Genomic DNA, 12916 nt, shown 5'->3' with positions numbered 1-12916 from the left:
CTCTGTAAAATAGTATTGACTTCTCATCTGAGAGCGAGACCAGGTTTGCTGCCTCTTAATGTAGGAGTGTTGCGTTGGAAAGCTCCAGTGACGTAACTGTCCATATTCCCTGCGACCGCAGAAACTTTAAAGCAGCTGGATCCCCGACTACTATCTCAGCTCAAGGAAGCTACATCACTGGAGATTCCCTGGAGTAGCTGGTATCTGGAGCCCCCATCCAGAGCATTTACAACACTCTGGCCAGGAATTCTGGCATTGCAAAGCTTCTGACGCCACTGTACCTATATCGACAGTGACGTCAAGGGCTGCTCCAGGGCCGGAATCCCCAGCTAGAGTGTTTACATCAAGATCCTCCCAAGGGCCAGGGTCACCAGCCCCTGCGTTTCTGATGCTCTGGCTGCGGATTCCGGTGTTGAAAGCTCCTGACATCACTGTCCATGTATAGACAGTGACATCAGGAGCTTCTTATGCATAGCGATTTAAGTAGCTCGTTGCGTGGGAATTTGGGAGACGTATCTCACTATATGCCCATACAGTAAGATACACCGCAGCCTTCCGTTGGAGGTAAAAGTCCAGAGTCCCTGAAGTATTCCTCTGACAGAAGGAAAAAAAACACTCTGTGAAAGGGACATTACATAAGTGTGCATGTGACTGGTTTTCCCAAGTTAAATATGTTTATCTACCTCCTGCAGAATATTCCAGTGACTTGACTATAAGTTATTATGTTACTTCAAAGCAAAAGACATCCCAAACAAGCAAGGGTTTGCATAGAGGTATACAATACATTTGCTATGGGCCCTAGGAAAGATGGGCCAAGCCCTGGTTGCTCTTATTTTCTTTGCTATTTGGTGAGGAGTACCTGGTAGGACTCCCCTATACAGAGGAACTGCATTCTTAGCAAGTACAGCTGTGCAGAATTGACACAAGGGTCACAGAAAAAGCATGAAGCAAAAATAAACTATCCTTGGTGGTAAAATCTGACACCATAATCAGGGGAAAGTTAAAACGGTTTTCCCATCTAGGACATTTATGGCATATCCACAGGATTTGCTTTAAATGTCTGCTAGATGCAGATCCCACCTCTGGCACCTGCACCTATCTCTAGAACGGGGTCCCCTAAACCCTGTTCTAGCTTACTCGGCTCCGGCTGCCTCCCGGCCACTTCCTGGTTAGGTGGTCGGGAGTTACGGGAACAGCCGAGCTCACTGAGCTACACTGTTTCCGTAACTCCCATAGAAGTGAACGTGAGTTATAGAAACAGCGTAGCATGGCGAGCTATGTGGTTTCCGTAGCTACCGAGTTCCGGAAATAGCGTAACTCGCCGTGCTACGCTGTTTCAGTAACTCCTATTCACTTCTATGGGAGTTACGGAAACCGCGTAGCTCAGCGAGCACTCGGCTGTTTCCGTAACTCCTGACCACCTAGCCAGGATGTGGCCGGGAGGCAGCCAGAGCCGAGTAAGCTATAACGGCGTTTCGGGGGCCCTGTTCCAGAGATAGGTGCGGGTCCCAGGGGTGGGACCCGCATCTATCTGACATTTATGGCATATCCTGTGAATATGCCATAAATGTCCAAGATGGGAAACCCCCTTTAATGTACATAGATATCTGTATTATCTATAAGGATCTATGCTAGTTAAGATGGGCACCGAAACCCCAGTACAATATATGTAAAACATAGTTATCATTTATATTTATAGAGGGAAAAACAAGTATATACAAAACACATTACAAACGTCTGACCACTTACCTGGGACTGTGCATTGACATTTGCGCTATTTGTTACTAAAACCTTTACGACTTCTGCTTGTCCAGCCAAAGATGCTATGTGAAGAGCTGTGTTTCCTTTCTGTTAAAAGGAAAGTGATAAAAATGGATGAAAAATAAATTTTACTAACTTATAGTGATAGAATCACTGTGATCAATATTGAGTAGAGACACGTATTTTGTGGCCATTAGGAAAGTTTTTCCAAGTATATCTGAATAGTTCCTAGTGAGTTGATATCTGTTAACTTTTAGTTTAGCCCCAATTATTACTAATGATTTGAGCAATAAAAGCAATTCTTGGCTACTGTTGCTCCATTCAACTCCACCTCACTGTGGACATCCCGCTGAGGAGGAATGAGGGACTCGAGAAATTAGACTTGAAAAGATTTTGCATGTGAGAATTTTTTTTTTTTTTGCCAGCAACAATATGATTGAAAATATGATTCCCATCATTTGGAATATGATGTAATGTATGCCAGTCCTTGATAATGAAAATTACTGGAACACTCAATGGACTAAGAGAAAATCTTAGTGTACAATGCTAAAGCTATAGGAGGTGTAAAGGCTGCAGTCCCATCGGGGCCCTAGGGAGGCCCTCTGTCCCAGAAGGACCGCAGTATATGAGAAGAAAATTATAACTTCATGGGAAGAAGCATTTAGAAGTTTATCGATCTAATAAATTACATGACCTATATGCAATTTATGAAGAACTTCAAGAAAGTAGATTTAAGAGACTCATGGTTTCACATTGCCCACGTATGCTTGCTGCATTACTCAACTCCAAGGGACCGATGAATATAGAGGACGTGCTGAACTAAGCCTGACGTGTGCAACAAACACACTGCTTTGTCATAAGGGCTTCCGAAATCATGTCATAGGCATAAGAATGAAATCTTAGATGAAAGGCACAAACCTTTGTTGATGCATCCGCATCGACACCTCGTTGGATGAGTTCTGTGACTATTTCTACATGTCCTTCTTTGGATGCAAGATGGAGAGCGTTCAACCCATTCTGAGAATGAGAAATACACATGTAAATAATAACAAATCTGTGAACTTGTCTTCATTTTATTTTATATACAGTGAAACCGCTTGAAAAGACCATCTCTTTGGGAAGACCACCCATGATCTTAATCAGATTATTCTGTGATGGATTTTAATTCCATAATATCTTATGTTTATTGGCCTTTTTTTGAGAGGACAACTTTAACCCCTTGAAGACACAGTCATTTTGTCTTTTTCTTTGCGTTTCTCCATCGTCACATTCCAAGTGCCATAACTTTTTTTTTTTCCCGTCTACATATGTACAGTATGTATCATATAATGTACTGGGAAACTAAAAATAAATTATTTGTGAGTTGGAATGTGGAAAAATCAGCGATTCCGCCAAGGTTTTTCAAGAATTTAGTTTTTATGGCATTCACTGTGTGGTAAAAACGACATGTTAACTTTATTCTGAGGGTTAATATAATTACGACAATACCAAATTTATATCGATTTTATTTTAAATTGTACTCCTTTTAAAAAGAAAAAACAAGGTTAATGTTGTGTTGCCATATTCTAAGTTGTGAGAGCTTGTTTTTTGTGGGGCGAGATGTTGTTTATATTGGTACCATTTTGGGGTACATCTGACTTTTTGATCACTTTTGATTCAATTTTTTTTATTGGGAAGCGAGGTGACCAAAAAACAGCTATGATTGCATTGTGAATTTTTTTATTCCTACGGCATACACACGGCGTGACATTTTAATCGTTTGGACCTTCACGGATGCGGCAATACCAATTGCTTTTTTATTGATTACATAATTTTTTGTGAAAAATGGGAAAAGGAGGGTTTTTTTAAACTTTTACTTTTTTTTAATTTATTTTTATATTTTTTAAAATGTCATTAAACTTTTTTTATTTTTAGTCCTTCTAGGGAAATTAAACGTGCGATCTTTGGATCGCTTATTCAATACACTCCAATACTTTTGTATCGCAGTATATTGCCTTTATCTGTACACTACTATTAAGCCTTGCATCTTGCAGGCTCAGTAATAGCTCACAGACCTGCAGGCATTCAATAGGCCAGGGCCCAGAGCGAGTCCGCTCCCTCGGTCTAACTGCTCAGACGCAGCTGTTGCTATCGACCGCAGCATATGTGGAATGAACCTGCTGGGATCTGAATTATTCCGGCCATTGCAGACGGGGTCAACTGTTTAAAAACAGCCCAAACCCGTCTCGTATGGTGCGGGCTCAATTATATAACATATTGTGACGGAGTACAGCAAACACATAGTAGCCAACAGTCCCGAATTTGCCGGGACTGTCCCGAATTTACAGAGACAGTCCCGGCAAATTACTTATTCAATTGTATCTGCATCCTCAGGATGCAGATACAATTGAATATTATTGCAGAGAAATATCTGCTCCCTGCTCTGCCATTCACTACTCCAGGGACGGAATCCCCATCTAGAGAGTTGCCAATGCCTTGGCCAAGGATTCCGCTCTTAGCGGCAGCCCCTGACGTCACTGTCCATACATGGACAGTGATGTCAGGAGCTCCTCCAGACGAGGAATTCCTGGCCAGTACCTTTTCAAGTTTCCCTGAAAAAAAATTCTAATGTTGGCAACCTTGCAAACGTAATAGTACATTGGATATCGCCAAGGAGTTAACAATGTAATTTTGTCACAAATATTGCACTAATGAAGATGTAAAAAGCTTATATATCTAATTTCTGACCTGTTTTTGGGCTGCTCTGAATGCATTTATATGGCCAGGACTGGCACAATCAGATGCAAAATCATTGTGCCTTGTGTATATGAAATAAAACAATATCCCTAAAACTAAGGTCATGGGTAATTTAATCTAATTTGAAAGGCAAAAGTATTTAAAAACTAAAAAAAAAGAATATAGCTTATTTTAATTTAAAGAGGCTCTGTCACCAGATTTTGCAGCCCCTATCTGCTATTGCAGCAGATCGGCGCTGCAATGTAGATTACAGTAACGTTTTTATTTTTAAAAAACGAGCATTTTTGGCCAAGTTATGACCATTTTCGTATTTATGCAAATGAGGCTTGCAAAAGTACAACTGGGCATGTTGAAAAGTAAAAGTCCAAGTGGGCGTGTATTATGTGTGTACATCGGGGCGTGTTTACTACTTTTACTAGCTGGGCGTTCTGACGAGAAGTATCATCCACTTCTCTTCAGAACGCCCAGCTTCTGCCAGATCACGCTGTGACGTCACTCACAGGTCCTGCATCGTGTCGGCACCAGAGGCTACAGTTGATTCTGCAGCAGCATCAGCATTTGCAGGTAAGTAGCTACATCGATTTACCTGCAAACGCCGATGCTGCTGCAGAATCATCTGTAGCCTCTGGTGCCGATGTGTCCTCGCTCGTCTGACACGATGCAGGACCTGTGAGTGACGTCACAGCGTGATCTCTGGAGAACACGGCTGTGTCTGCACTGCCAGAAGCTGGGCGTTCTGAAGAGAAGTGGATGATACTTCTCATCAGAACGCCCAGCTAGTAAAAGAAGTAAACACGCCCCGATGTACGCACATAATACACGCCCAGTTGTACTTTTACTTTAAACACGCCCACTTGGACTTTTGCAAGCCTCATTTGCATAAATACGAAAATGGTCATAACTTGGCCAAAAATGCTTGTTTTTTAAAAATAAAAACGTTACTGTAATCTACATTGCAGCGCCGATCTGCTGCAATAGCAGATAGGGGTTGCAAAATCTGGTGACAGAGCCTCTTTAAATCCTAAAGAAAAATAAGGACATCTGACACAAAGAAAGTATTTTATTAAAAGTAATATTAAATAAAGATTTTACAGCATTGAGCGGTGTTGTCTGGAGCGCCCCCTCTAGGGTCAAAGCCATTAAAGGGAGTCTGTCACCAGAATGTCCGAGTTAAACTAGTAACGGTATTGTAGAGGACACTAACCTGTTTCTAGCGTTTATTTTCATTTTCTGCTTACTGCCTCCTTTGTAGAGAAATAAGTTTTATTAAGTTTATGCGAATGAGCATTTAGGTGCAATGAGGGCGTTACCATTGCACCTAAATGCTCTTACTTCGCTCCCCAGTTCAACCCCCCTCCTTTCTTACATTGATGGACAGGGGCCAGGCAGCATAATTATAGCGCGTTCATGCCTGGCCTCGTACTATCTGTAACGCGCGCGTCCCTGCTCTTCACTCGGCGCATGCGCAGTACGATCTTTCTGCTCTAAGTTCTAATCGGCAGTACTGCACATGCGCAGCGTCCCTGCTCTTTATTCGGCGCATGCGCAGTACTGCCGATTAGAAAACGAGCAGAAAGATCATACTGTGCATGCTCCGAGTGAAGCGCAGGGGTGCACGCGCGTTACAGATAGTACTGGGAAGAGCATTAGTAAGAGCATTTAGGTGAAATGGTAACGCCCTCATTGCACCTAAATGCTCATTAGCATAAACGTAATAAAACGTATTTCTCTACAAAGGAGGCAGTAAGCAGAAAATTAAAATAAACGTTAGAAACAGGTTAGTGTCCTCTACAATACCGTTACTAGTTTAATACGGACATTCTGGTGACAGACTCCCTTTAAAGGTGCAAAGGCAGCAGTCGCATCCAAGCCCCTCTACCCTTCTCCACATAAGAAGACACAAACATTCTAAACACATGGCAGGTGGAGAGCCCGGTTACAGATTTTGCATTGTGGCCGAGGAGCTTCAAAGGTACATGTGACCACGTATAGGACAAAAAACTATTTTCCATTTTAAGATGTTTACCTGATTGCAGACATTGATGTCCACACCATTTTTTAAATAGTCAAGAGCCTTTTCTAAGTTACCGGCTCTGGCAGCTCTCAGGTAACTTGCACTTGTGTCAGACTGCTGCAAGACAGAAAAAAAAGACAATATTACTATCACTTTATAAAGCAGATACATCAAAGAACCTTAAAAAAAACTATTTCATATAAAGTAAGGACCTGAACTAAAATACACACAAAATATATGTCAGTATATGGAAATGGTGGAATTAAAGTTCATAACTAGTACTTGGCTGAATAAATAGTGAGGGTCTGCACCTGTCTGCCTCTCTGATGAGGTCCACAGTATTGTTGAGGCATATAGCAGGTGGATAGTTTCCTGTGGCGTTATGGTTACACTCTTGGTTATTACCAACTTAATAGATCAAACATACGAGATAAAAGTTGTCCGAACTTGCCGATTTCAGGGGTATCGGACGATGGGCGAATGTGGAGCCGATTGACTGTCACCGGTGGCCGACATTGGGGAAAAGCAGGATCGGGCAAACGCTCTGTCATGTGTATATGGCTGGCTTTAAGGTGCCATTACACTTTAGATAGCCATCGGCTGAACAAGCAGCTATTTCCCCCCAACTCCACTAATAATAAGCTCGGCCGAGCATACACGTTTTTTTCCAGAGGGGAGAGTGGAATAAGCTGCTGCCAGACACCTATAGCAGCGGCTTATACCCCACAGGGGCAAAGGATCTTGCATGTTCAAATCCAACGTGCTCGTCGATCCTTCTTTTCCCTCGAGGGAGAGTTGAGAGACAACTAAACACAGTAGACAGTCGGCCAGTCTTACCGAAATCAGCAGGTTCAATCGACTTTTAATGTGTATGGGCAGCTTTAATCTTCACAAGACCAGTCACACACTGTAGGAGTGAACTGTGCTGTTTTTGGAACCTGTGGCAATTTTGTTAATTCAAATTGTATTCATAGTGTGTTAACTGTTTGTCCCCAAAAGGTAGGTTATGTAATAATGTCTGCAATATATTTTACAAATGTATGTCAGTTTATACATTTGTTAGAACTTAAATAGAAGGGTATGTAAAAAAAAGTCTCAAAGTGGTGCATGTGTGCCACGTTATGCAAATAAGTGGTATAATCAGATGTTAAATCTCGCAATATTGGAAATATTATAGATAAATGCCTAGTTTGTCTACTTTACAATTGCCCGTTTTGATGTCTTTTTTTTCCAAATGTCTGTACAACTTACAGTATATTTTCACTTCTGATTCTCTAAAAGTGACAACCATTCACCATAAATAAAAAGCCAATGCCATAAAATACAATACTAGTTTAGCAAAATGCATTATCACCAGTGATAATGATGAAAGTATCACCCTTACACATGTACTATAAAGGCTTAACACGTCCTCCCACACGATCATCATATGTCAGAGGACTTACGCCAGCCCTTCCAGGTAACAATATGCCCATTTTGCTGATAATAGGTGTATTCATATTTTTAATTGTTGTGTTGCTGCCCCTTACATAGATGTTCATGTAAACAGTGATCGCACTGCGCCAGACGTCATGGTCCCAGTTCACATACGTCCACCCCATTCAAATAAGGCAATTGTTTCAAAAACAAATGTTCAGCATTGCTCTTATCCTGCTTTGGGAGAGAGGCCAACATATTTTGTTGCTCGGCACAGACAGAAAATACTAGAGTTTAGACTCATAGCCTATACAGTCAATGAACGAAACAAAGTGCAGCCTAAATCTGCAGTATTTATTTGAAAAGATTTAACCCTTTTGCTGCCAGGACAATTTTCATACATTTGACAAACCCAAAAATCATATCATACCCCCATTCTCATATTTTTTAAATGCCAACCAGCACTTTACAATCACGGGCGCCTTCATGCAACTTTACAGCAAAGCGTAATATTTTGTAAAAAAAAAAAAAAAAATTCATAAAAATCCATGGCTAACAATCAGACCCAAGTAGTGTCTGAATTGCCAAAAAACCTCCTAAAACTAAAAAGTTTAAAAAATTCACAAAATCATCGAAACTGAAAAGACCAAAAATCTCTGCAATCCTGATGCCTGTATAAAACCTGAGTCATAGTCAATAAATGGTCTGATTAGTTGAAGGGTGTGATCACAGTAAGGCCTCATTTACACGAGCGTAATATACGCGCGTGTGACGCGCGTGCTTTTCACGCGTGTCGTACGCACCTATATTACTCTATGGGGCAGTGCAGACAATGCGTGAATTTTGCGCAGCACGAGTGCGTTGCGTAAAACTCACGACATGTTCTATAATCGTGCGTTTTTCGCGCATCACGCACCCATTGAAGTCAATGGGTGCGTGAAAACCACGCATGCCGCACGGAAGCACTTCCGTGCGAACTGCGTGATTCACGCAAGAGCTGTCAAACTGAATGTAAACAGAAACCACCACGTGCTTTTCTGTTTACAAACATCCGAACGGAGTGTCTTAGAGATGAGCGAACCGAACTTCACCGGGTTCGGCCGAACTCGTTTTGTCCGAACCCGGCAGGAGACAGTCACTGTCCAGGGTGCTGAAAGAGTTAAACTGGTTCAGCACCCTGGACAGTGACTTCCGATCCCAATATATGTGAACGTGTAAAAAAAAAAAAAAAGTTCTGACTTACCGACAACTCCCTGCTTCTTCCTCCAGTCTGACCTCCCGGGATGACAATTCAGTCCAAGTGACAGCTGCAGCCAATCACAAGCCAAGCACAGGCTGCAGCGGTCACATGGACTGCCGCGTCATCCAGGGAGGTGGGGCCAGATGTCGAGAGGCGCGTCACCAAGGACGCGTCACCAAGAACGCGTCACCAAGGCAACGGCCGGGAAGTTCTCGGTAAGTACGAACCTCTTTTTTTTTAAACAGGTTACTCGATATGGTGATCGGAATTCACTGTCGAGGGTGCTGAAAGAGTTACTGCCGATCAGTTAACTCTTTCAGCACCATGGACAGTGACTGACGTCGACTAGCCTCATCTCTATGATGGCGGCTGCGCGAAAATCACGCAGCCGCGCATCATACACGGATGACACATGGAGCTGTCAAGTGCCTTTTGCGCACGCAAAACGCTGCGTTTTTTCCGCGCACAAAACGCACACGCTCGTGTAAATGAGGCCTAAATCTGCCCGTGCAGAACCACCTTTATAGACTGTGATCCTAATTCTTGATGTCACTTGCATCTTCCCCCTTTTCACCCCTCCTTTGCAATGGCACAAAACCATAAAGTAAAACTTTTTTTCTGCTGCTCCCCGACTTCAAACAAGTGTTGCTCCCTGACTATCGCATCCAGAATATTGACTGGTATCATTAAAAAGCTAAGATTCTTTAATATACCAAATTCTGAGGTCTAGACCTTATATTCTATCCAAAGAAATCATTTAAAGATATGACATATTAGAAATGTCAAAAGTTTACCTCTTGTATTATTTGCTTTGGAATTTTACAATTTTTGAAACTACCAAGCCTAATCTAATCCGTTAAAATTAGATTCTTAAATGATTATTAGATTATAATTATAATAATTTTAATACTCTTATAATTAGACCATTAGATCAATGATTATAAAACTCAAATTACTAAAACTATAAAGGTCTCTGTTGCGATTTCTTAAAAATCCAATAGAATCTGAAAGATCACTAGAAAAATAGAACTCACATCAATTATATTATAAGTTATGGCGACATCCCCTGCCTCTGATGATCTGCATTTCAGGGTTGCCAACCTCCAAATCACCAGGCAACCTCCAGGCGGCCAAATGTTTCTGGACAAATTTGTCAAAAAATTAATGTTACAAAATTATTAGAGATTCTAGTCAAAAGCGCCTATTTTTACAGATTAAGTTTACAAAACAGTTGGCAAACCTGGTGCCATTACCAAAGAATTCCCTAGTGACCTTGGCAATGGGTTACAATTCATTTGGTGCGGTAGGTAGGGATAACGCCATTACTGCAGCTAAAAAAAATCATGAAAACAAAAAATGTAAAGGGCATGTGATGGTTAAATGTAGGAAAATCTACAAGAAGCCATATAATGGTTAAGCAGGATTTTGAACGAGTATATGTGATGCAGGAAACTCGCTGCCCTTGAAGTCACCTATTTAGGTCACCCTTGATAAATAGGTTGGCACAAGCTGATGGTGGCGGGGATGTGTGGAATTTTTACAAGTCCTAAAATTACTTTTGGCTATTTCGTGTCTACAGCTCTTAACACACAAGTATATTGTATCCTGGGTAAAGGTTGTAGAAGTTGTCTACATGCAATGAAACACACAAGTCATCAGTCCACTGTATTTGATGCAATATTTCATTATTGATAATGGATAATGGATAACTTTTCAAAGTTGTGTGAATGATCCAGGAGCTTGAACTCAAGCAATTCATTCCACTTGGTCTTTTGAGGGTATATATGAAATCCCTTTTCATTGTAAAAGGAAACAATACAGGCAAATGTTGCCATAGTAAGACCATTTTCATTTAGGATAAGTCCAGACAAGGCAAAAAAAAAATCTGACATGGAATTTGACGCAAATACGCTGTAATATCGGTAAGTAACATTATGCTGTGGATTTCACCCCTTGTATTGAAAAGCCGATGCATGCCCTGATTTCTGCACTGATTTTTGTCTGCTACATGTACAGTATATGGGGTTTTAAATAATTGCAGATCTTAAATGCAGAATCTGCACCGAAAATCTGAAGCAAATCCGTAATGTCTGACCATGCCCATACTGCTCATACTGCTACTGATGATAATGAATGCATCTGCTCATCTATTGACTTCAACGGTAAAAAGAAGAGGACCTTAGGTTTCTATTTTCTCATTAACTAGAATATTGTAGCTGGCTATACTATTCTGTCCACCACAACAAAAAATTCCTCTGAAATCAGTGGAACCATTAATGGAATTTTTTTTCCTTAACCCCTTCCCGCCGGATCACGTATATATACGTCATTAAAATCGGTGGCTTACCGCCTTTTCATGTAAATATACGTCATGGAGATGAAGCTGGCTCAGGAGCTGAGCCAGCGACATCACCACCGGGTGACAGCTGTATGTTACAGCTGGCACCCTAAGGTATCGGCCAGGACCGGAGCTAGCATCCGATCCGACCGATTAACCCCTCACATGCTGCGTTCAATAGAGATCGCAGCATGTGAGGAGTTTATAGCCACCGGCACCCCAGCAACGTGATCACTGGGTTGCCGGTGGCTGCAAAGGCGATCGGAGGGCTAATGCTTACCTCCCGATCAGCCTGTAACGGAATCCTCCTATGCCCCGTCGTCGGCGGGGCCCAGGAGGCTTCCGGTAACATCGGCAAGATGGCGCCGGCTCAGCTTCCGGCTCAGAAGCTGAGCCGGCGTCATCAGCAGTGGGTGTCCGCTGTATGTTACAGCGGACACCCCGATCTATCGCCAGGAACCGGAGCTAGCTCTGATTCCTGGCATTAACCCCTTCGATGCAGCGATCCATTGTGATCGCTGCATCCTAGAGGTTTGTAGAAAATCGGCAGCCTTGCCATGCGATGGCAAGGCTGGCGACTGCTACCATGGCAACAGGAGCCCTAACAATGGACTCCTGTCTGCCATTACGTAAGCTGATTAGGCCCCGCCCAGAGGCGGAGCCTAATCGGCTTGCTGTCAGTGAACAACTGACAGTTCCAATACATTGCACTACATAGGTAGTGCAATGTATTAGAACATCAAACAAATAGTTGGACATTCAAGTCCCCTAGTGGGACTAAAGAAAAGTGTAAAAAAAAGTGTAAAAAAAGTAAAAATAAAAGTTGGAAAACATACAATAAAAGTTTCAAATAATAACACAAAACACAATCGCCCTTTTTCCCTTATAAGTCATTTATTATTGAAAAAAATAATAAAGCCATACATATTTGGTATCGCAGCGATCGTAACGACCTGAACTATAAAAATATTATGTTATTTATTCCGCACAGTGAACGCCGTAAAAAAACAAACTCAAAAACACTGCCATAATTACTGTTTTTTTGGTCACTGTCTTCCAAAAATTGAAATAAAAAGTGATCAAAAAGTCGCATGTATCCAAAAATGGTACCGATAAAATCTATACCTCGTCTCGCAAAAAAAAACAAGCCCTCACACAGCTCCATCGACGAAAAAATGTAAAAGTTATGGCTCTCACAACTTGGCGACAGAAAAAATACATTCTCTTTCCAAAAGTAATTTTATTGTGCAAAAAGTTATAAAAAAGTTCTATAAATTTGGTATCGCCGGAATCGTACTGACCCGCAGAATAAAGGTAACATGTAGTTTATAACGTACGGTGAACGGTGTATATATAAAAAAAAGTGGCACAAGCTGGGCATGACATTTGACACTGAATTGGCATATCTAGG

General features: G+C 41.7%; 1 protein-coding gene across 17 annotated transcripts in view; it reads right to left on the bottom strand.

Annotated features, from left to right (window-relative positions):
• Positions 1-12916, bottom strand: part of ANK3 (ankyrin 3) — a 520456-nt gene that overhangs the window by 187013 nt on the left and 320527 nt on the right. For all 17 annotated transcript variants that reach the window (XM_075841157.1, XM_075841158.1, XM_075841153.1 and 14 more), the window contains 3 exons: positions 6524-6628; positions 2680-2778; positions 1750-1848 (listed from right to left, as the gene is read on the bottom strand). In XM_075841157.1, the coding sequence (XP_075697272.1) occupies positions 1750-1848; positions 2680-2778; positions 6524-6628 (303 nt within the window). The remainder of the gene's footprint in view (positions 1-1749; positions 1849-2679; positions 2779-6523; positions 6629-12916) is intronic.

Source organism: Rhinoderma darwinii, chromosome 11, assembly GCF_050947455.1.
Source record: "Rhinoderma darwinii isolate aRhiDar2 chromosome 11, aRhiDar2.hap1, whole genome shotgun sequence".
Taxonomy (NCBI): domain Eukaryota; kingdom Metazoa; phylum Chordata; class Amphibia; order Anura; family Rhinodermatidae; genus Rhinoderma; species Rhinoderma darwinii.
The sequence above is the reverse complement of the archived record's forward strand: the minus strand, read 5'-3'. Positions and strand labels throughout refer to the sequence as shown.